This window comes from Eutrigla gurnardus, assembly GCF_963514095.1.
Source record: "Eutrigla gurnardus genome assembly, chromosome: 1".
Classification (NCBI taxonomy): Eukaryota; Metazoa; Chordata; class Actinopteri; order Perciformes; family Triglidae; genus Eutrigla; species Eutrigla gurnardus.
In genome coordinates, this window is record NC_139915.1 from 6,075,262 (window position 1) to 6,099,541 (window position 24,280).

Below are 24,280 nucleotides of genomic sequence, written 5' to 3' on the forward strand. Positions count from 1 at the left end.
AATTGGACTGGAGGTATGAGGCATATCCTTTAGACTGGAATAATAATGCCTTCACCAAACACCTACATATGGCACTCTGGTGCTCCGAATAGACATCAATGAAACCAGTGACTCCAGAAATTAACTCCCACATCCACTCTTTGAGGTTGCAGTGTCTCTAATTAATAAAAAATACTAATGCTTTAATTTTGGGAGAACACTAAGCGCATGTCCTCAGAAGGCCTATTGACTCTGATTCTTAAATTTCCAAGTTTTATAGTAAAATAATAAAAAATACTGAACAATTCACCATTTATATTAGATTAACTTGGCAGGGAAACATGATGAACAATATTAAATGTGGCATAAACAACATTTTTTCCCCTATTTTTAAAGGGGGGAGGGAGGGACACTGAGGGAATTATTTAAATATTTTAAAAATTATGCTTATGGCCAACACTTTTGTACCAAATCACCTCGATCTCTACCCAGTAATGGCTTGCTGATTTGACTTCCGTGTATCTACTATCACCGAGCCATGTGTTTCCTGCTGCCTTTAGGTAGGCTAGCCTACTACACGCCTCGTGCGTGCAACCACTAGACTCCAAACACCGGAGCCAATTATCCAATTAGCGGCATTAGAGACGGGGGTCGTCCTTGTCACGCCAATTGCTCAATTAGAGAGGAACACGTGAATTCGCTCCCCTACTTAGAGCCATGCTAACGGATCACTCGTGTCTTCGCGGCAAAAGAAAACACATTGTGTGTAAAAAAAATCTGTGTGGAAAAAAAAAAAGAGAGAGAGAGAACGAGGAACATGCACGCTTTGGTGAACGCCTTCATGCGCTGCCTCTCCTTCCTCTTGCCTCCCTCTTGGCTTTGTGTCAGCTTTTGCTTGTGGGCTGGGAATGAGTGCGAAGAGACGCGGCCACGGCCCAATCCCAGAGCTCGTTTCAAAAGCAGAAAGCCTCTTACATATGAGGAAGTAGCGGCACTAGCAGCGGCAGCGGTAGAAGCCCAAGGAGGCTCCTCCAGCCCGTCGGTCTCACCAGCTCCAGGCTGCGTCTCGCCGGCTGCTACAAGCCCCTCTGCTACTCAGGGCCCTGCGTCGGGTCGGATCTGGATTGGGGGTCTCTGGCGAGCCGTGGAGCGCGTCTTCGGAGCCCCCTGGGTCCTCCTGCACGACCACTGGTGTCCGAAGAAGCGGCAGGCAGCTTTACGCGCCCCGTATCCTGTGTGTGCCTTCGAGTCGAGCAAGATTAGAAGCTGCCGGGGAGGCGCTGCTGCTGCTGCTGCTGCTACAACCACTACAACCGTGGCGGGGAAGGGAGCGGGTGGAGGCACCTTGACTTGTTCGAGGATCATGAGCGGGTCCGTGGGGAGCCCCGACCCGAACCCGGCGGAGTGCGTCTTCGATGCGTCAGCGGAGCGCGGCATCGATGAGGTAATCACCGTGGATCAGCACACGCAGGAGATGGGGACGGTGACGATAACGGTGGCCATTCAAGCGGCGGAGGAGGACGAGGAGCCCGAGGAAGTGTCATCGAATCACATCGACTTCCTCGGAGGCAGCTGCAGCGAGGACGAGCTCGGGAGACATGACAAGTCAAGGTTTGAAGGGTTTGATTCTCTCTTTCATGCTTCTTCTCCGTCTGTGATGCTTGTTTGTAAAGTCGAGTATCATCGTTGTAGTAAACACGACCTGCTCTCCTTCCACAGCCTCCAGGCAGACTGGGTTCAGCGGGTTTGCGAGGGTGAATGAAACGTTTCTGTGTCAAGGTTATTTGAAGCGGTGCGTTTCTGCGTGGGATAGTTTTTACTGTATTTGCCCGTGAGTTCGGCGGGTGAACTGCCTGCACATGAGCAGTACATCCGGGACTGATCCGACTCACTGAAAGAATGCCAGGCGCTTTGAAGGATGCCATAATCCTGACAGGTGTGTGACGGCGACAACAAAAGGCAACATCACAACGTGCGCGGAGGACAATGGACGCCCACACACATACGTGTAGGGATGTTCTAGCTCCAAAAAAGACAGTGAAGAAGTGTTGAACCACCTGTAGGCAGCGCCGGTAAAACCAGACACCTGAGAGATGAAGGATGCCACCTTCACTTTAATCTAATCCCCCTGCGTCATGGCCTGCTATTTTTATCCTCCGGCCTATAAGTTGCTTTCTCGTCTACGTGCGTAAAGAGTGAGTCAGTGATTGAAAGGTCAAATGGGAAAATAAATCGCTCCGTCCGTAGCAAGCCTTTCAGTTGGCCCTGCAGGTCACACCTTAATGACTTCTCTGACTTAAAAGGGCTTCACACCTGTAGCCTACAGGCTGGTGCTTCTTGGCATATTTGTTTTCCCCACACAGTGTATTTTAAGATCACCGAACCTCTGATGGGAAGCATGTTTGGAGCTGTTTGCAACAGCAATATTGTAGATGAAAACTATAGAAATCCCTGTAGTCCAACTATGTAAAAGAGTACTAACATTTCAGTGTTCTTTAATTCACATCAATGATCTTTTGTGTTTCTTGAGTGACATGATTCCCTTGCTCGTGGTTGTCTTTTATCTGAAGTCCCGGGGAAGCTGCTGGCTCGTGCCAGCTGTGTGGTCAGCGGGCTGGAAAGCTGTTGACTGAGGGTGTGCACTGGAGGAAAAGGAGGGGGGAGGAGGTGATGAGTCATCCACAAAATTTCATCAGACCCTCACTCTATAATCTGCAAGGCTACCTGACTGCGCTGCTACAAGGCTTCAGATCAAAATGTGCCTAAAAAGCCTCGGCTATGCAGCGTTGGTACCAGTTTTTCCCCCCAAAAACGGTGAACTTTTGATTTGGTGATCCACCATATTCTGTGTGGGAGGGAAAGCCTGTGACTCTCTGCCCTTGGCAGTTTGACGATCGGCGGGGCGCTGATGTCGAGGTCTGGCACCGAGGCGTAGTGACTGTAACGGAGGACTCGACTGCTGCAAGGGGAAACTGCAGAGGGGGGAATTTCAGGATGAGGATGCATTCCTGCTAAATTACTTTGTATTAATAAAAGTGAAATGTGTAACTGCTGTCGCCAGTGATGTATCTCTGCTGACCACGACGCCTGTTGTCTTCCACACACACACAGCGGTGCCGGGACCAGTGGTGGGGAGCTGGACGAGGAGAGCTGGCAGCCCCCAGATCCAGAGCTCGTCCAGAAGCTGGTCTCCCAGATCGAGTACTACCTGTCCGATGAGAACCTGGAGCACGACGCCTTCCTGCTTAAACATGTCAGACGCAACAAACTGGGATTTGTCAGTGTCAAGTTGCTCACTTCTTTCAAAAAGGTAACCATGGTTGCAAAGCTCTTTGGTATAGTCTGGAAACACAACGGGAAATAATTGTAATTCCCTGTCCAGATGAAAGCTAGAACGCACACACGCAGCCTTTGCCATTACGGCCTAAATTACAGTGTTGACATGCTATAAAGGTAGAAGTTAGCATGGAGGTGCTCATTATGTGCCTTTCCATGCTATATATTCCTGTACAATTGATTGAAGCTTGACTAAAATATCCAGCTTAAATTTAAAGCCAGGCTGAAAAGAAGCTGTTATGTCAACTTGATTGGCTGCTGGGCTGCAATGATTTTCTCACATGGATTCACACCAGCTGCTGCTTCCTTAAGCCCATGCATGCAGATTTGTTGGGGGTTTGTTTAGAGAAAAACCCTGTTTATACCACAAGTGTTCTCGGTCTCCACACACATGCTTAGTTTTTAATCTAAACAAGGATTCACACATGACCTTGATGCTGCGAGGTGACTCATTTAAAGCATATATAACCGTGGTGAGTTGAGTAACGCAGTGAAGCCAGGATGTTTGGTGCAGATATTGATTCAGGAAGTATGACTGAAAGGAAGATGGTACACGCTACTGATTGATCTTGCTGACAGTCTTAAGTTGTTTTAGCCATTTAAAAAAAAAAAACCCCAAAGAGAAGCAATCGATACGTGACCCAGTGGTTAAGAGCGGGCCCTCTTCATGTACTTAGCATCTCACTCTTGTAACGCAAGCATTGTCTTTTCGCAGGTGAAACACTTGACCCGTGACTGGAGAACAACTGCTCATGCTCTGAGGCACTCCAAGATGCTTGAGCTGAACGAGGAGGGGCGGAAGGTGCGGCGCAAATCCGCAGTGCCCGTCTTTGCCAGCGAGTCGTTGCCGAGCCGCATGCTGCTGTTAAGTGATTTGCAGAGGTGGCCGGAGCTGGCAGCTCTCTCAAATGATAACGGAGGCAGCGAGGGAGGAGCCACCCAGCAGGAGCAGCTGATGAAGCTGCTGTTGAAGGAGTTCGGCGCGTATGGCACCATCGCCTCCGTCAGGGTCCTGAAGCCCGGGAAGGACCTGCCGGCCGACCTGAAGAGGCTGAGCGGCCGCTACACTCAGCTCTCCGCTGAGGAATGTGCCATTGTGGAGTTTGAGGAGGTGGAGGCTGCTGTTAAAGCCAATGAAGCCGTGGGGGGCGAGGATGGAGGGGCCGGGTCGCTGGGGTTGAAGGTCGTCCTGATTGGCACCAAGCCGCCCAAGAAGAAGGTACCCAAAGACCGCCCACGCGAGGAAGGAGGGATGCGCAAAAGTCGCTCGCTCAACAGCAGAGTACGAGAGCTTCAGTACCACGGGGAGGACTCGGCCTGCAGCTCCTCCGATACCGAGAGCAACCCCACGTCCCCGAGGCTGGCCAGAAAGTCCGTGTCCTGCAACAAGCTCAGCCCGACCACTGCAGGTGTCAACTTTCAGAACAATCACCTTAGTCCTGGTATGTCCCCGCGTAACAGTCCCTGGTCTAGCCCCCGTGCCAGCCCCTGCCCTCAGCGCAAATCTCCACATTCCCACAAGTTCCCCTTAGCCAGCGAGGGCAGGCTGAGCCCCGAGCCCGGGCGCCGCTGGGCAGACTACTCCTCGGACAGTAGCCTCACCCCTTCAGGGAGTCCGTGGGTTCAGAGGCGCAAGCAGGTGGCGTCTCAGGAGAGCAGTCCGGTGGGCAGCCCCATGCTGGCTAGAAAGATCCAGAACGCCGATGGCCTGCCGCCAGGCGTGATGAGGCTGCCAAGGGGTCCCGACGGTACCCGCGGTTTTCACTGTGTCTCTGTTGCTGAGAGGGGAAAGACTGCTTCTACTCAGACTTGATATGTGGAGCATCCATCCCTTTAAGCATTCCTTCTCCCCCCCCAGAAATAAAGTGATATATTGGAAATGTGAGCTGTTCTTGGCCATGGCGCTCGGTCCCCAACCCCCACTTTTGAGACTGTCTAGATATATTTTTGTTGAGTGCATCAGTTTTCAGTCTATTCGGTTATATTTTTATACGTTTTGAGTTACCATGGCAACATTAGTGATTTACTAATGGGGAATTTGAGTGAACGTTAGTTGGTATTGCTTTATAATGGACCATGTCACCCCTGCTGTCAACTTGGTCTACATGGGGGAGGTCGGAGAGGGAACTGTTTTGTTTTGGTTGTTTTTTTTTTTTTTAATTGGAAAAGTGTCCCCGTCTTGTATGTAAAAGCTCACAACATTTTCTGTGGATGGTATAACTGTGTAAGTGGCATAGGCACATGGACTTGATAGAGATATCACCATATGCCTTTTATGTATTTGTTTACTGTGAGTTTCATATTTTCTTTTTTTTACATGCTGTTAAAACTGAGGCCATAATCGCTCCACTGCCATAACGGTTGGACAGTTACATCTGGACATGATGATGATTATTTTTATTTTATTTGTTTTTATTTTGACTTTTTTAATTTCCGTATTTTCAGTACGCTTTGGCACTTAGTTGGGTCGGGTTTTTCTCGCCCTGTAAATTATTTGTTTGGCAGGTAGCTGCTCTATTTATTTTTTTAGCTTTATTTCTTTTTTATTTTTCCTGGAATCTGTTTCCATCAGTCTGAGCTCACGGTGAGGTTTTGAGGGATGTTCAGGTCGGGCAGGAAGAAAATGCTCTTATGTTCTTGCCTTTGCATCTGAGCTGGGGGTATTTGTACAGTTCGATTCCTGTTGTACAATAAATCACTTAAAATTGCAATTTGGCCTGACTTTCTCTCTTGTTTTGTGGTCTGCGTAGTCAGAAACAACCATGATCCAATCTTGTTTTCATTTCAATGTGTAAGTGAGAGATCGTTGTAGAAGCGATTCAACACTTGGATAGCAGAGTTGGCACACTGTTGCAGGGTTTGTTGGTTTGTTTTTAACCGATTGCACAGATGGGAGGATAAGGGAGATGATGGATTATAAGCTATATCAACCCTCTACAAACATGAGGCCAGTTGCACAAGTAGTGTAGTCAAATTGCCTGTATTCTATATGCAATGCCAAAAAATGGTATTTACCACCCTTCATGTTTTACAATAAGATTTTTTTTGACACAGATCAACAGGAAAACATGTCATAAATACATACACAAGATTGAATCTAAATTATACATCGCAATATAACCATGCAGTTGCTTTACCTCCTCTATTCAATATGTAGCAGAGGCACTTTAACAACAAGCAGCTTTGAGTCTAAGTGGGCAGGTGGGCATGTGGACGTCCCCGTTCATCCATTGTCCGAGGTCTGTCACGTTGCATGGAGGCTGGGTGAACGGCAATTTTCGTGTCTCGCCACAGATTCCTTAGTGGATTGAGGTTTTGGATTCTGAATTGGGGAGTGTCATTGTTGTTTTGAAGAGGGAACATTCCTGCCGGGCTTTGGCTTTATGTTTGGAGTTGTTGTCTTGCTGGAAAATGAGCAATTCCCCACAGACTGCAGCAGATGCTCCTGGGTGATTTGTCTGTATTTTTGCTGAGTTTATGTTAACCTTTCCTTTCATAGGCCTTCCTTCTGGGGCCCTGCAGCAGAGGAGCATGATGCTGCACCTGAGGCTTCATGCTGGGGATGGAGGGTTTCTGCTTGTGTTGACTGTTTGACTTGCATAGGATTCTGTGTGCATGGTGACATTAGTTTTTTTCTATTTTTAAAGTGGCGTTTGAGGGATATTTAGTCTTGTTTGCAATGTTCCTTTTGGAATTTGTATTTTTTTAACAACCTATTGAATTTTTCAGATACAGGCGTATTGATCCTGAAATTGCTCGTCATTTATCGATTACACAGGGGGATCTCCACTCAACTAATAATGTGCCTTTTTAAAAACATTATTGGCTGCGCTAGTGCTTATTTGCATGTGGGCGTGAGCATGTAGGCAGCTCAATAATTTAGTTTCATATTTGTTCCTAATTTAGGTCATTGTAGCGCTCATTGTCATTAAATGGCCCTCAATGCTGATTATTGGCAAGCAAATTAATTACACTATTCTGATTCAATGTTACAAAACAAAATAGGGGAGAGGGGGAGGAACAAAAGTCCATTGGGGTGAATTCATTGAATCATGGCCCAGTTTTGAAATGCTCTTTAGCAACCGTCCAAGTGTGAGAGAAGGGAGCACAGAGTCTGATGCTTGCAGAGTCGTTACTTTGTGAATTCATGTGGTTTCAGAATTCCGTTTATCCACTTTTCCCCCTGAAAGATGTTATCTGCTGTAGGAGTGAACATAAAGGGAGGCCACAGTCTGTTACAGGGGGTCAGAACAACATTCAGAGCTGCAATGGGACTGAGTTAGATTGCGTAAGAGGAATGAATGAATTTTTTTTTTTTTTCTCCTCTCACAGCGACTCAAAATCAGGAAGTCCTGACCTCGTCTGCCTTAAACAGACAATGTTTCAGCTCAACTCCCAGTGACTCGTCATTCTGTGTGAAGAATTACTGTTTTGGATAAGTACCTCCAAAATTAAACCATTATTCATGAGACAATATAATTACCATTTAAGATGGGAATATCATAAAGAGAGATAATAGCAATGCCTAATACTACTCTGGCCATTATTTGTAATTGGCCAGCAGCCATTGATGTATGAATTCAATTATATTTAGTGCAGTGCTTCAGCTATTTAGTACAAATTTGATTTCAGATATAATTATGTGTTAAAGAACCTTCCAGCATTGTTTGAGATCAGGGTTAGCAGTTATTTCACGACAGCTTCGTGTTATTCTAAGTCTGACATAAAATTACCACAGAACTTTGAATATGTTTATCATATAATTTCCTCATATGTACATGTGTATATATATATATATATATACACACACACACACACTCTCTGTGGCAGGTATACAACCACACAGTGTGATTCAGATAAACTGCTGAGGCAGTCAGCAGCAACAGCCGCAAGGAGTGTGAAGCGTTCTGTCAGTGTTTAAATGACGTTTCTAAAAAAGTGATAAAATAATGGTCTACTTGCATAATATAGGAGAGCATTTCACATCTCCTCAATTCAGAGTATATGACACGCTTGCATCAGTCTGTGGGAGGGAGCCTCGGTGGCTGTGAGTGGGCGGTGACAAATTTGAGGAACTGGATATTTGAGTGAATTAAAAACAGTCTCAACAAAGCAGCCAATTGGAAGTGGACACACACAAAAACTTACTAGAAAAGAAATTATGTTGACTGAGATTCCCTTTTTTTTTTAAACCTTCACATCATGGAACATGAGCAGAAGTAACAGTGAAATAGTGCCGCTGATTCACTGAAATAACCGTCACTCTCAGTTAATGTTTAACAATTGTGTTTGGCAATCCAATGCCTTGCTCCGTATGTTGATTTTCAACATAGAAGTCAAAACTGAGCTCAGCCTATCCAGCTGATGGCTTGTTCACCCTTTCTAATGGCTTCAAAATCAGCTCTCTTTCTGTAACACCTGACCAAACCATGCAGCTGACCACTGTTGTCCATTGAACTGCTACAATAACAAGCTACCTGTTAGTACTGAAACTACAATTATATATACACACATATTTCACAATTTATTTATATAACTTAAAAATGTCATTTACAGTGTTCGAAACAGATGACCTGGCATTGAAAACAGAAAACATATTTACATGAAGTGACAGGTGAGCCCAGTTGTGCCACGCAGTCTCAAGCAAAAGGTCTTACAGTGTTAGTAGTACACAGAAATATTTTTACAGAGTGAAGAATTATGGGAAAATACCAGCTGAATGCACATATCCATATCCCCAAAGCAGGGAAATCACAAAAAACTGCAGTGTGCAAATGCAACACATTTGTGGTGTTTCAATATTACACTTTTGACATTATCATCTCTGCATTACCTAAAAGTCTGATTAAATGTTGCCACAAGTGATGAGTTTTTACCCTGCACTCCTTTCTGGTTCTCTACCAGTTCCAGTTTTTTCAATATCTTAACTTTATCTAAAAACCTTCTATTTCCAACATTTGATTTGAGTTTATGAATGAATGATATCACTTATCTAGCCCTTGAGGCGATGTTGTTAGAGTTGTGGCCTGACTCAATGTCGCGGTAAAAAAATAAAGAACATGTAAAATAACGGTTAAACTCATCCACAAGACCTGACAAATCGTCAGTTGTCAATAAAGATACCTCAACAAATTCCCTTCTGAATATTACCCTCTGTAGCCATGGTTACCATTGGACCACCCCCCCCCACTGATGCACTGACCTGGCAATAAGGGAGGAGCAACATGTGGCTCTAAGGTGACAGGATGTCTGTGAAAGCACCACTCCACAGGAAACCAAACCCCCAGATAAGAAACCAGGCAGATAGACGTAATGACTGGCTCCTCATCCCCGCGCACACATCCATCTGCACAATCTCAATGGGAGATGGACGCAGAATGATTGGGATTGATCTGATGGTTGTGTGGGTAGTGTCATCATTTGTGTAATGAGGATAACACTTCCTGCTTGTTAGCAGATGGGAAGAGGACGTGTTGCACAGCGAGCTCAGGCAGGCAAACGTGCCAAGAAGACAGCATCTCAGATGTTTAATCTTTGAGAGTGAAGCAGTGTGAAGGGGAAGAGGGCACAAACTATCCTGCCATGTCCTCCGAGCTTTGCTTCAGATGTACAGAGAACCATCAGCAGGTCCCACGTACCCAACACCAATCAGAAGAACATCTATCAAAGTCCAAATGCCCAGGCCGCCAAAGCTGAACAGTTTGCCCAGACCCTCTCTCCACTGGCCCAGGTAAAACCGGTCAGCGCCAAAACCACCAAGCGTAATGCTGCAGAAAGACACAAGAGAAAACACAGAACACAGTCAAAGATGCTATGAGAGCACATATGATTTTAACTGATTTTTGTAGAATGATTCCAGCATCTCAGCTGGTCATAACTAGTGGTAGGATTACCTGAGTGCTAATGCCGTCGACCATTTGTATCCACCAGTCCAGTTACAAAATAAACGTTTCTGAAAATGTCTGTTACCTATGGAAGAAAAATTAGATTTTAACGACAGTGGTCCTGCTGCTCCCAAACAAAAAGTAAAATAAAAGAGCATGACTGAGTGAGTTCATAACATCACAACTTCAGAAGTGATGCTGTATACATTGGCTGGTTTACTACAGCAGTATGAACCCAAAATAAACTACGACTTGATAAATGAGACATGGATTACACTGCAAAAGGTCAAGGAAATTGTTAATGGATGTTTTTATCATTTCCGCCCCATTTACTTAAATTCATGAAGACTTAGCTCTATTGTTTTGCTTCTGTGTGGATCATGTGAATTTTTCTTCAAGGTGACACAAGGTGAGTTTGATATACAAGTGATCATTTGGGGGGTTAAGTATTTGTTTAAGGGCAGCCATGAATGGATATCAAATCACCTTTTTAGGTAAAAATATTTATACATTTTAACCAGGTGAGAAAATCTGTAAAACTCTCACTTCTCAAAACACTTTGTTAGTGCCTGACTGAGCGGACAGTTAGGGTAAAGAAACCAAGCACGCTTTACAGCAGAGCCCTTTTCATACCTAAACAATGTACATGGTCTAACACGTCACAGGTGGCGTTGTAGCGCTTGCGTGGGCAGGACACTGTCATACAGTTGGTAGAGTTTGAACAGCGGTACTGGGACGGGTCCAGCTGCCAGCAGAACTGACAGGTGATGGAGAGAGAGAAGTTGGTTGGTTGCTGTCCTGATTCTCCCTACAAATACAAAAAAAAAAAAAAAAACATCAGGACATCTCAAATATTGTAAGAGGGAATATCAGTTTCACGTTTTTTTTAACCAGAACATTTTATGCTTCAATTCCTTTCTTATCAATGAGCTAAATACGGTATAGAATTCTGTAAATCTTCCACCTTTACTCTACCTTTATGCACCATAGATCTATCACAAGTTAACAAACTGCTACTCACTATACAGTGAACTCCTTTTTTGGGTGTACAAATGAAGGAAGCAGGTTTCATGTAGGTGCAGTTGTGTTGGTAATTGCAGTGCATGCAGTCAGCAGGCAGGCGACTGCATGAACCCCCACTCGGACACTTGGTAGTGTAGCTCTCCTCATCCGCAGGAGACGCTGGAAAACGGAAAACATTTAGTTACAGACGTTTTTCCATTTCCAGCCAGAACTATCAACATAATGTTACAAAGCTTTGGTTCAAGATTTCTGTATTACATTACAGGGGTAACATAACTAGAAAATATCGATATGCACAGATTTATAGTTAATAATCTCAGGCTACAAAGGAGGACATCTTTTTCTAAACTGTAGCACGCGTGTGTTTACCTGAGGCTGCAGCAGGGACCACTGGGCTGGTGATGACAGGTCCATGCTGGGCATCTCTGCTGTAGGGAGGCTCCTGGCCAACGTGAGGAGAGCTCAGGTACCCTGACAAGCAACCAGTGAAAAAGATATAAAACCTAAATCCATAACAGAGTGTAAAGAAGCGTGAATGCTCACTTAGGTTTACTGCACTGGCGTGTTACGAAAAAGACACACCGATAACGTAAAACATTTTTACATTTAAGCTTAGCTAGCCAACATTACCGCCTAACTTTAACTTGACGTTAAACGCTCGTTTGTTTACAGTTCTCTCAAATTAGCAGGGCCCTTTAACATTAAACACAAGCCTAACACTATATAATTAACCATTAACATGTCTGTTGTATTGACACACAACTGTTCAACTGGCGCTACTCACTACATCCACTGTTTCCATTGCCAACTAGCTAGATGCACAAGCAGTTAGCTCGCTGGCTAACGTTAATGCTAACTCAGTGGGAGGAAGCTAACGTTATATGCTAACGACAAATGCAAGCTAGCCATATACGCGAGTCAAGATGGTTAAAAGCTGTAACTGTCCGCACACACGTACCGTTAACACACTGGAAGACCAGGTCCATGAACAAAACGATAACAACCGCGTAGGTTTTGAAACACCGTCCTCGGTCCGGTCTCCATATCTTACAGTTAGTGGCCATTGTTGCTGCAGATTTAATGCTTCTTCCTCCTTTTTCTTCTTCTACTGGTTTTTTTTTTACGGCAGTTGGCAAACAACGTCATGGTGCATGACCGCCACTAACTGGTATGGAGTGTGGATCGGGATTTTAATTAAAGAATTACAAATATATAAATTATCCCCTAATATATTGAAACAAAAATTAGCTTTCCACCAGAATTTCTCTGTAGGACATCACATAGATCTATGATATGTATTTCTGCCACTGTCAGAAAAAAGAGATTTTATCAAAATAATAACTTAGTATCTCAATATAGTTAAACATGTATCAAAATAATGACTTATCTCAAAATAATGACATGGTATCTCAAAATAATGACCTAGTGTAGCATGTCATTATTCTGAGATACTAAGTCATTATTTTGAGAAAGTTTCTCTTTTTTTCCTGACAGCAGCACTCCTGCAGTATATGCATATTCCATTTTGATTATATCATCTTTTGTCTAAACTTCAATTACTATCATTGCCAAATCTTTGCTTTTACATTTTTAATGTAGTACTGGTGGCATCAACATTATTGTTAAAAACCCTGAGTTGAAGTGTGGAAAGGCCAAGAGAAAAATAATGGGAAATAGTTTCTGCTATCTTTCCCTTGACGGTGAACAAATTATGTTACTTTGAATTTGTTTTTTGTAGGGTAGGACTTCTGTATTGCTCAAAAGGTGAAAATGATCATTGCTACGATTAACAGTAGTTCCATTGTTGACAACTGTAAACCTATGCTAAAACTGGCTAAAACAACTGCTCATTTTCAAATTAATACAACACAGAAGAAGTGGATGTAGATCATGATGTCACTCATTGGTTTGTGGACTACAATGTTGAAGCCTCAAATTCAGCATTTTGGCTGTTACCACCTGGATTTTTTGCAACCAGTATTACTTAGATTACTAAAACAATAAATCAAGTGAATAGTAGGGTAATTTTCTCATACTTCCATGCAATCAGACTTCTTTTAGCATCCAGATTCGTCACCCCCTGATGGCCAGTAGAGAGAAAGCAAGATCAAGGCACTTTGGATTTGGCTTCACTTTACTAGGTTGTCGCCTGGAATACACCAATCAAGCATGACAAATTCCTGTAAGGCTGCATGTCTCAGATTTTATTTCCCACAGAGACAGAACTGATCCATAACCGTCATATGATTGCATTGTTTCCTTAAATTATCAAGTAACCTCCCTTCAGATTAACTTACATTACTTCAACATAAATTAATACCCACACCACATTCACAAACTTGTCCTTCTCTACCCTTCACACATGATGAGCGGGCATTTAAAAATTATTCTGTAGCTCCATTCATCACATTTACCGACAGAAAATTAGCTCATCAGTCCGATTTCTGCTCTATTCACTACACTTTCACTGCACCAGCATTCCATGTGCCATCACTTGTCCCTTCACTGCTCATCTGACTATAGTTGAGGTATTGCGATTGCTCCTGATCAGAACTCTTCCTCTGCGTTAGGACAGCGGCACTGTTTGAGCAGGGTCAGGCGAGCCAGCACCTCGGACACCGACAGCTCTCCGTGGACTTTGTTGTCCCGCGTGCGCACGTTGACGCCGTTTGTCATCTTCTCCTTCTCTCCGACCACTGCCAAGACACAAGGAGACACAACAGCTTGATATGGGCCAAGTCACAACATATACGCAGGCACACAGATACCCTAACACACTCCCCGCTGAAACCAACAACTGTGGGTGGTTAGCCAGCTTGGAGGCTTAATAGTCACCCCATTAATTATTATTTTTACTCATTATCATACTAATGGCAAGTTCACAGACAACTCCACGGTTAAACACTCTCTTTCTTTCACGTTTTAGCTCATTTTCTGCATATCACATATGTTCTTTCTGTTGATTTTTAAAAGCCTTTTTAAGATTGTAACTGCAGAGGGATTTTAAAAGCCAGCAGTTCTTCTGAAACAACAGTAATGTAACTGATAAAACTAAATAAATGAGTACAGTCTGTCTTAAACTTGTTGTAGTTACCTAATTGTCATCGATGCGGTTTAAGTTTTGGTATGATTTGCTCCTTTAAATGTTCTGCCAAATATACTTCCTATCTCTTTATTGTAGTGTCTTCTAGCAGCTAAAATTGACTTCTTAGGTTTCCCAATCAGCATTCAAGGGAAACAACAAAAAGATACAATAATACTGTCTTGAAAAGAGGTGGAATTGTTGTGAGAGCACCCTGGGAGCAACAAACAATGTGGTGTGAAAATGTTCCTGAATCAGTCAGTGCTCCCAAATGTACATATACCACCACGTTTTCTCACCGAGAATGAAGTTATATTGCGCCAACTGAGCGTTGCGGATTTTCTTGTTTAGGAGACAGCTGGAGTCCAGGTCAGCATCTGCCATGAAACCAGCTTCTGTAAACTGCTTACACACCTAAAAAAAAAACATGTTTAGTACAGCATCAAAGCAAATATGAATCGAAAATCACTCTTATGATTGTACTAAAACGTGGTTAAGAGGAAGACATACCCTCTTGGCGTAATCCTCACAGGAGGGGTTCACAGGCACTAACATCACCTGACGTGGAGAGAGCCACAGAGGCCTGTTGGGATTAAAGACAAATAGTTATGAAATGATTTTCACAGCGATATACTGGTGGTAGTTAAAATATGTGAGAGCAGCCAGTAAGTCTTCACCATTTCCCAGCATAGTTCTCTGTGAGAATAGCAATCATCCTCTCCACTGAGCCCAAGATGGCACGATGGATGATGACTGGTCTGCCTTTGTCATCGCCGTCCTTCCTGGAAGAGAATACCGTCAGAGAGAATATTATGGCTTCCTGTGAAATGTGCCAGTATGAATGCAAATAGGGTCAAAGCACACAGACTCAGGAGTGTTTCAATGTTAGTATTAGGTGACTCACCCTACAAAGGTCAGGTTGAAGCGGATAGGCAGCTGGAAGTCCAGCTGAATGGTTGCACACTGGTGGTAGCGCCCAATTGCATCTTTGATCTTAATGTCAATCTGTAACAGCATAGAAGGTGCGACGGGACTTTCAAACCTCAGAGAATTTAAATTATTTCGCGTCTCTGCAGGAAATATCATCAATTCTCACCTTCGGTCCATAAAAAGCACCGTCTCCTGGGTTGAGTTTCCATGGCTCCCCGAATTCATTCAGGCTGTTCTCCAGTTGCTGCCAATCAGAAGGCATAGTGAACGTATACTTTAATCTCATTGAAAAGCAATAACTGTGAGGCAGGCCAAATTATACTGCAGTCCTCAATTAAGTACAGAATGTGCGGTCTGCACTAATGCTATTCAATATATCCGTTTTAACCAATTCCCTCTTGCAATGTCTTTTATTGACAACACACCACCTACATTACAAGCATGTCGATGGATCACAGTTATGATATTATTATACTGCATCTTCATCTTAAACCTACTATTGTGCTCCGTCTAGGCATGAGACTATATGAAAATTTCACGTCATGATTATCCTCACCGGAATAAACGATTCTCGATTACGGGTGGGATGATGAAGGGTTTTATCACAGAAGTTGATTGTGATGAATTTCCATAATAATCATAAATGAGTGAATTGAAAGAGACTCACTGGTGTAGATCACCTTCATGGTATAAAAATGATTTTTTTAGAAAAAATTTAGAAATGTATTTATCGTTTATTTATACAGGGAGCCCTTATGATTTCTGACATAAGATGATTTGATCCGTTTTTCACTAAAAAAAGATGTTCATTAAAAAAAAGAGTCTCCTCTGTTGTGATGCTTTAAAAATATATATATAAAAAAATAAATAATAATAATAAATACTATAATAAATAAACTATAAAACCAGGCTCTATTTTTGACTCTCGCTATCATGGTAATTTCGACCATAAATCATCACTAGATGCATGTTGCAGTTTACCTTCTCAGCCTGGTTCCACACAGCGATGTCACCCAGATACTTCTCTGGACGAGTGGAGAGGTGAAGCTGGAAGGAGAATCCGAACACATCGTAGACACAGCGGAGGAAGTCCAGACAGCCTTTCATTTCGGATTCTATCTGTAAAAAAAAAAAAAAAGAAATGGCACAGAATTTAGGAAGTGACTCATAATAAGTTGCTTTCTTGTTTTTCACTTGTTCAAAAAGACCTAAAATGCTCCTGCATGTATAGGAACCCTTGAAAAAGCTGAAAACTACTCATGTGGTCACCTGATCCATCGTGCAGAAAATGTGAGCGTCATCCTGCTGGAAACGCCGCACCCTGGTCAGCCCGGTCAGCGTTCCTGACAGCTCATTTCTGTGGAGGACCCCGAAATCTGCCAGCCTCAGAGGAAGCTCCCTCCACGAGCGAGGCCTGTGGCTGAACATCAGACTGCAGGACGACCAGAGTGGGAAATCAACACACTGTCACACACTTTAAATACCGTATGAACCGTTTGATTAACAGCGTTTGGGAAACCCTTCAATTGAGCTCAAGTTACCAGTGACCGGGGCAGTTCATTGGCTTCAGTGCAAAGATGTCATCCTCCACGGGGAAGGAGAAGATGTTTTCGCTGTAGTGTTGCCAATGGCCAGAGGTCTCCCACAGTTTGCTGTTATAGATGTTGGGGGAGGCTACTTCCTGAAAGCCTCTTCTCCAGTACTCATCCTAGAAAAAAACAACAAAACCACACAAACAAGCTCAACCAGACAACTTCCTTTATTGAGCCGAGCTGAATCGTGACTTCTGGCACGAATCTCGAGCTACTGTAATGGAAAGCAGATCCCGTAGGTTGTAATTATCTGTTTTTTTTTGTGTTAAGCAAAACATTTTAATGTTCAGTTGAGCAACAGCAGAAGACTACAGTTATTGGAACGATTTCCACTGTGAATGTGTGGGACTGTGAGGAGCTTAAAAAAGATGCATGATCAGCAGCTTCTCCCAAATAAGTCAAATTTAGTGGAAGAGTGATACAAAATCGCGATGACTGATCGCATCTCTTCCTTTGCAGTCGTGATGTGGAAATGTTTGGAGAGGTAAAAAATTGTTTCGCAATATGTCACAGAAGGGAAATGCATAGCATGCTGGCTTTTTTTTTTTTTCTTTCACACATTCATAACAGACTGAAGTGACACGATAATGATCTTGCACCGTTTCTGGGCGATGTATGTCTCGTTGGCTTGGTTTGATGTGTTGGTGTGTGCTGTGAAAGTCTTCAAGATGTCACATAAATTACACAGACCAGCTCCTGTACAGTCACGCTAAAGTTTGCTCAACGTTGGACAAGACTGCAGTTTCCAAAATGTGGACATTTGTAGGCTTTTTGTCTCTATTGGGCCAATGACACTCTACTGCTGCTTGACTATGAAACCCCTTGAAGCACTCAGGATTCATTCAGACTTCATACAGCAGTCAGAACTGGCCTGAGCTTTTCTTGGGCTCTGAGTAGAATTTGAGTCGACTGAGCTGAACTAAAAAATTCAGGTCACTATAACGCTCACAGCTCATCTTTGAGCTCCTTGGAGTTCGCATAATGTGCAGAAGTTAAGGGTTAGTGGTCTGTAGATCAATGAGCTGGCAATCACTACAAGTTCACTGGAAATGTTAAGCAAATCCTGAGCCTCGTGGACTGAGAGTGCTTTAAAAGGTCGAGCTGAAATTAAACTCTTTTAGATCACATCCCCGGTCATAATTTTGCACTTATTAAACACAATATGCAGAAAAAATAAATCAAAACCCATTTCTTCATATATCTGCAAAATCCAATCTCTTTTTCTGCCTGTAAAACTAAATTCCAGCAGCTTCCACTCTGCATAGAACAATCAAATCAAATTCCTTCCAACGTTACCTCCCGCCTGCCTGCCCGCTTTCACTCTGAAATGGATTATCATCTCTGCAGTACTTTTTATTTTTATTTTTGTAATTGTACGAAATCTCCTCAATGGAGATCCTGGAATAAACTACACTTTTCTATGATAAAAAGAAAAATGTTTTTGTTATTAATACATTTCCTCTCCATCTTCCTTCCATCTTCCATTGGAGTGGGAACATTCAAGTATACACTCATTAAATAACCCCAAACCACCTTCAGTGATCCAAGTCCTCATTCACATCTCTGGAGCTGCGCTGACTCATTGTGGCTCTATGAGGACATGGTAATATATGCAAATGAAAACAACAAAACAAAGACTTTAAAAGATGAAACAGGCAAGCATACTGTTAATGAGAGGCACAGACGGTCAGTTTACCCTGATGAACTCGGTGAGAGTGTTGTAGATGTAGGCTCCACGTGGCATGAAGAAGCAACTTCCAGGGCTGAGATCGTGGAAGAAGAACAGCTCCTGATCCTACGAAGCACATTAAGAAGGCTGTTAATGACATCACATAGCCTCGCTATCTGCAGGTACAACCAGGATTAAACACCAGCATTCACAGCAGGGAGGTGTCCAATCTTCACACAGCAGGCCATCGCTCAGCGGCTGGCTGCACAAATAAAAAACTCAGTGGATTCAAGAGTGGAGGAAAAGAAGAGAGAGAGATGGGTTTGATTTGACCTGGTAGCTGGAAAGCTTCTTATTCATTTCTGCCTTAAAAAAAGCACAGTGTCCACAGAACCAGTGATTTCTGTAACTACCATTTAAGAGCATTGAACGTTTTCTCCTTGTGCTTGAGTTTTTAATTCAAGCCCCCACCTGACCTCTCCCTCTTTCTAGTGACAGCAGCTGATTACGGAAACAAATCCAACAGAAAAAACACTATAATCATGATACTGTGTTGCCAAAGTCACTTTCATTTGGAACAAAACAAATTAGGCTTTTGGAACTGAAATGTAAAAAAAAAAAAAAAAAAAAAAAAAGAATACCCTTGATTGAAAATGAAAGTGTGGGATTAGACATTTTGGGAGTCTCAGAAAAGCAGGGCTTATGAAAACCTGCCTTGACCTGCAAACTGACGGATGAGCTCCGTGCAGCGTCTGACAGATTCATTGGAACATAGTTCATCCTGACATGAAGCCAACACTGATTTCAAAATCGCATACTTTTCCTTTGTGCTTTCAGTAGATGCTGCAGCTGCCCTCACAAAGTACTGATGCATGCACATACTACTTCATAACACTGCACCCTAAACAAGCATGTGACAATATGAACATGTCATTATCCTGCCAAAATAAAAGTGAGTCATGGTATTATCCCAATAATCATCAACATATTCTTTAAACCTTTTAACTACATTTTGTTCAGAAACAAATATTTGTGACAAGTCATTTGTTTCAGTGAACATCCGTTTAAGTGGAAAAAAAATCAAATAATCTTAAATAAGATGATGCCGTGTTTATTGTGCTTCCTGCTGCTGTCAGACAATAAACACTGCATCCAGTAGAGCAGACATATCAATAAGTGTCAATAATTCACTCATTCATGCGCAATAACAATAATAGAAATGTTCTTTGCAATATAACATTTCACTAATTCTATTTCATGTGTGCAATAATGTGAACTTAACTCAACTTTATAATACCTTTACGTATTTATTATATTTGTTTTGTTGTGCTATCCTCTTTGCTGTTGTAATCCTGTAAATTTCCCTGCTGTGGGATTATTTTATGATCAATTATTGACCATAACACAATCAATTAATTGAATTGATCTGCCAGATGGACAGACGGATCCCTGTCGGTGCAGCTGATGGGATTTGTTTATATATCTTTAATGCTTTTAATGCAATTGGGACTGCATCGACCCAAAATGCAGTGCTTTTGTGATGCATCGGAGTCAGCGTGGGATCGAGTCACCGAGCACCATCTTTAAAACAACATGGCTCTTCTGTCACTTCCTTCAGTTGGCTTTGACAGCCTCGTCTTCGCGGTCGGGTTTAATATGGAACTGTGTTGTTATCGGGGCTGATCGAGGTGCTGCCGTCTGCGTCTCCCATGCTGAGAAAGCAGCTGGGATGCTCAGATGACTCACAGCGGTGCCGAATGTGCCCATGTGAAGAAACACAGCGCCCTCAGCTGGTCACGAGCAGCAACAGGCGAGTTAATGCAAAACAGAATAGGTTTACAACATTTGCAAACTACACTTGATCACTGGGGGAGATTGAAAAGCAGGACTTAACCCTTCCTACCCTCTGCCTAATGTTTGATTTTGCTGATATGTTGAATGTATCTTTACGGTTCGTGTTTTCCTGGGAGCTGTGATGCAGGTTTCACCACATCCATAAAACCACAAACCGAGACTCTCGCGAGGAAACACTCCGACAAAAGACCTCATAAGTCATGCTTCAGCTGTCACATTATACAATTACGATGTGAAAATCATTTTATACCGAGTTTCAATCCCTGGCTTTAGGCCTCAGCCAGCTGGGCGGCCTAACCTTGGACATGGCTGCCTACGGTGACTCACTTTGCCAATCTTGCGATGGTCTCTATTCTTGGCCTCCTCTTGAAAACGTTCCCACTCCTTCAGCATCTTTGAGTCTGGGAAGGAAATCCCATAGATCCTCTGTAGAGTCTCCATGTCGGAGCGGCCCTCCCAGTAGGTTGACGAGTTCTGATGGCAGAGAGGGAGAAAAGAGAAATATTACTGCAACTAATGCTGATACGTAATAACTCATCTGAGAACAGCATGAATTGGTTTGGGGCTTGTGGACTTTGGACACTGGATTTCCACATACCTTGTAGATCTTCATGGCCTTGATCTTGCCTGTATGCCTGACATGGGGACCTCTACACAAGTCGATCAAGGGCCCACATCTAACCAGATTCATAAATTACACAACAGATAAGTGGAAGAACTCTCACATCCTCTTTAAATGAAATGGTTCCAGTTATCTTATGACGTACCTGTAGACTGTAGTAGTCGGGGTGTTGACTTTCTCATTCAGAATTCGGCACTTGAATTTGTTGTACTGTAAAATGCAAACAGTTAATAGTTAGTTTTATATTATCCTGGATGGAAGGAGTTTTTTTTTGCAAACCAACAACAATAATAATGAGAAGGCTATGTGAGTTGGTGGCTTGAGGAGATTGTTTGTTTGTGGAACAGCTTCTTTCACCTTAAACATCTTCAACAGCGTCTCCTTGCTGATTTCGAGCCTCTCGAAGGGCTGTTTTTCCTTCACCACAGCCTTACACATAGTCTCCAGATCCCCAAACTCAGCGCTGGACACTCCCCTGGAAGCAAGCAAACGTGTTCAGTTCAGTGCTGCTCTGACACGTACTCATGACGTTTCACCCAGCAGTGTTGGACATCCTGTGTTTCAGCTTAGTAAGTTTTAAAGGAAAATACATTCTCTTTTCTGCTGTAAACACTTGTTTTGCCCCGACAGAGCAAAAAAAAAATCAACAGTTGATTTGGAAAGCAGTGAAATACATGATTAAGACTGAATGTATTAAAGAGGACGTGTTCTGCTCCTTTTCTGGTGCATACTTGTATTTCAGGGTACTACAAAAACATGTTTATATGCTTTAATGTTCTTTATTTTTCCTATCTGGGCTGTGCTGCTTCTGTGGGGGAGAGTAACACTATATAACACACTAAAGGAACAGGGAAAAGCAGAAACGTATAATAGCTCTTTAAGAATGTGTAGACATATTAGACGAGAAGTCATGTCTGAACACTGGTAAAGAAAAGACTTGCTCACTTCTGTCCATCCAGGAACATGTCGTAGTAGAAACCATTCTCAATGGGGGGGCCGTAGCACAAACAACCACCATAAAACTGCTCCATGGCCTCCCCCAGGATGTGAGCACTGGAGTGCCAATACACCTAGGACACAAGATGAACATGTTTATACTGCCTCTATTATCTAAAACAAACTGTTTAGTCAAATCAAGGTAAGATGTTATTTAGGCACTGGGGCTTACACATCAGACATTAAAAAGGTATAACATAATGCAACGGCTTCATAGTCTGCATTCGCAAGCACTGATAATCATGGAGAAAAATAACTTTTTATATAAGTAATGTAGCACATCGACTGCTATTTATATCATACAAATAGGAATTGGTTTGAAAGATCTGAAGGACATATTCTCATCATATTTAGAGCCAAAATAGATTTGCATCGTTTAATAATCAAATAGTGATCCTCTGAATCTTAATCGAATCAAATTGTGAGGTGACTGATGATTCCCACCACTAACAGCTTTTAGTCAATCATGGCACTTGCCAATGTAAAACAGATCCCAGATACTGCTGTAGGTGAAGATGAGTTCAGTGCACTCACAGCCTGAGCATCCTCATTGTCAAAGCGTAAGATCTCCAGAGAGCAGTCCTGCTCGAGGGGTCTGTCCAGGTCCCAAAGCTCCCCGTTCACCCGAGAAATCACAGCATTGTCAGCCAGGCCCTGGCTGACAGATCAAGTGCAAGAAAGTCGCCTCAGTGAGTGATTCAGAGTGATTTCTGCCTTCATAACGAAAAGAACGATCGAGAACAATATTGGAGAAAAAGTCGCATGTCAAGCAGACATTTTGCCACAATAAATCCTGCCTATTTTCACACAGTGAAAACAAATTCATAACTGATAACACTGTGGATTAAATATATATATATATGTCTATAGATATAGAAGATTTTGACACAGACAAGGCAGAGCAGCAGCAAGTAATCTATTATATTGGAATTAATTCATGCGGATGAGAGTAATCTCAGTCAGCGTGTCGACCTCTCGCCTTGCACTGTGCACACGCATGCAGGAGTCGGAGTGCGTTACTATGGTTACATGCACGCTTTCAGTATCTGTTGCTCAGAAACTTTCTGGCAACAAACCATTCTGGATGCAGACTTTTAAAACATAAACAGGTGTCCAGGGTGAGCAGCAGATATCGATTATGTTTTCGAAGAAAAATATGTGTAATACCTGGAGTGTATGTCACAAATGGTACCCAATTAACACAAATTAGAAAAAGACAAAAAGGTGTAAATTCATGAGGACAGAAAGGGGTCGAGTGGGTCAGGGGAAATGTCCGGGTCCCGGTCCTTTAACTTTCTGACGAAACATTTCAGAGTCGTGGGCAGGTGTTTCAGTACTCACCTGATATCACAAGCCAACTGGTACGGAGTGCTGACCCACGCTTTGCCTGCCACCTTTCGCCCGTCTGGCAGCGCCACGGTAATGGGCTTACTGTCTGCAGCTTTCTTGGCCAGCAGGGCATCACTCTCCCTCTTCAGCTCCTCATAGAGGCCGAGGCGATCCCCAACGTATGCAGGCAACGACCTCTGCACAAGATCATAGAAACCATGAATGTTTTGTCATAGAAACCATGAATGGGGAAGCAGGGTAACTTCATGGAGCGATGCTTCTTCTAATAATCACCTCTTTCCCTTGTCCCTTATCCAGCTTCTTCTCCTTCTTCTCCTTCTTGTCAGCTGGTTTGGTATCAGGGGTTGCGACCTGCACCTGTCCACAAACAAAGAGATGGCTTAGTGTGTGTGTTTGGACTACCATCAATAAGCTTTTACCACTATTTCTGTCTGAGTCACATCATCTCACACACACACATTTAGTGGGCAGCTATTTCTGGAAATGAGGTGGTGTAGTTTGTCATTTGGCTTCACTGGACCGAGGCCCAGTAGGTGGGCTACTACTACTACTACTATGACTGCTCAGCCCCTGGTCATTTTACACATTTTAACTGGGTAATATTATGTTCCTTCACCTTTTTATCAGCTCGGTTGTTTGTCTGCTGCTGTTTGCTGCTGTTTTTCTCCGGGGCATTGCCACATTTGACAGGTCGTTTCTTGTCCCGTGCCTCCTCCAGGTCCAGCTCCGCCCGCAGACCCCTCCGGAGGTGCAGAAGCCGGTACTGGAGCTTTTCATTCTCGGTCCGCAGGTTCTCCAGCTGCGGGGAGACCCCCGCGAGCCCGACGGCTTCCGGACCTCGGCTCAATCCGTCCCGCAGAGCGCAGATTTCCTTTGACAGGAGCCGAATCTGCTCCTCCTGGGCAAACAAACGTGCAGCCAAGCACTCCGCCATCTTTAACTGATCACCATAACCACAGTGAC

At 43.3% G+C, this 24,280-nt stretch overlaps 3 protein-coding genes across 3 annotated transcripts; 1 reads left to right on the plus strand and 2 right to left on the minus strand.

Annotated features, from left to right (window-relative positions):
• The first annotated feature begins 781 nt into the window (after positions 1–781).
• larp6a (La ribonucleoprotein 6, translational regulator a) lies at positions 782–6,026 on the plus strand. The gene is made up of 3 exons (XM_084011634.1): positions 782–1,590; positions 3,091–3,289; positions 4,031–6,026. Exons 1-3 carry the CDS (start codon positions 797–799, stop codon positions 5,126–5,128), a joined length of 2,091 nt encoding a protein of 696 aa, XP_083867760.1. The 5' UTR covers positions 782–796; the 3' UTR covers positions 5,129–6,026.
• A 2,800-nt stretch (positions 6,027–8,826) lies between these two features.
• On the minus strand, positions 8,827–12,327 carry tm2d3 (TM2 domain containing 3). The gene is made up of 6 exons (XM_084012045.1): positions 12,181–12,327; positions 11,592–11,693; positions 11,221–11,381; positions 10,833–11,007; positions 10,209–10,284; positions 8,827–10,082 (listed from the first exon to the last, which is right to left on the minus strand). The coding sequence occupies exons 1-6, from the start codon at positions 12,284–12,286 to the stop codon at positions 9,917–9,919; spliced, it is 786 nt and encodes a 261-aa protein (XP_083868171.1). The 5' UTR covers positions 12,287–12,327; the 3' UTR covers positions 8,827–9,916.
• A 1,080-nt stretch (positions 12,328–13,407) lies between these two features.
• tars3 (threonyl-tRNA synthetase 3) lies at positions 13,408–24,279 on the minus strand. The gene is made up of 19 exons (XM_084016676.1): positions 23,934–24,279; positions 23,591–23,674; positions 23,309–23,493; positions 22,502–22,625; positions 21,917–22,041; positions 21,329–21,446; positions 21,117–21,181; positions 20,948–21,026; positions 20,677–20,823; positions 18,523–18,621; positions 16,776–16,942; positions 16,504–16,666; positions 16,216–16,353; positions 15,401–15,478; positions 15,209–15,309; positions 14,982–15,086; positions 14,815–14,887; positions 14,604–14,718; positions 13,408–13,918 (listed from the first exon to the last, which is right to left on the minus strand). The coding sequence occupies exons 1-19, from the start codon at positions 24,249–24,251 to the stop codon at positions 13,770–13,772; spliced, it is 2,433 nt and encodes an 810-aa protein (XP_083872802.1). The 5' UTR covers positions 24,252–24,279; the 3' UTR covers positions 13,408–13,769.
• Between the last annotated feature and the right edge of the window lies 1 nt (position 24,280).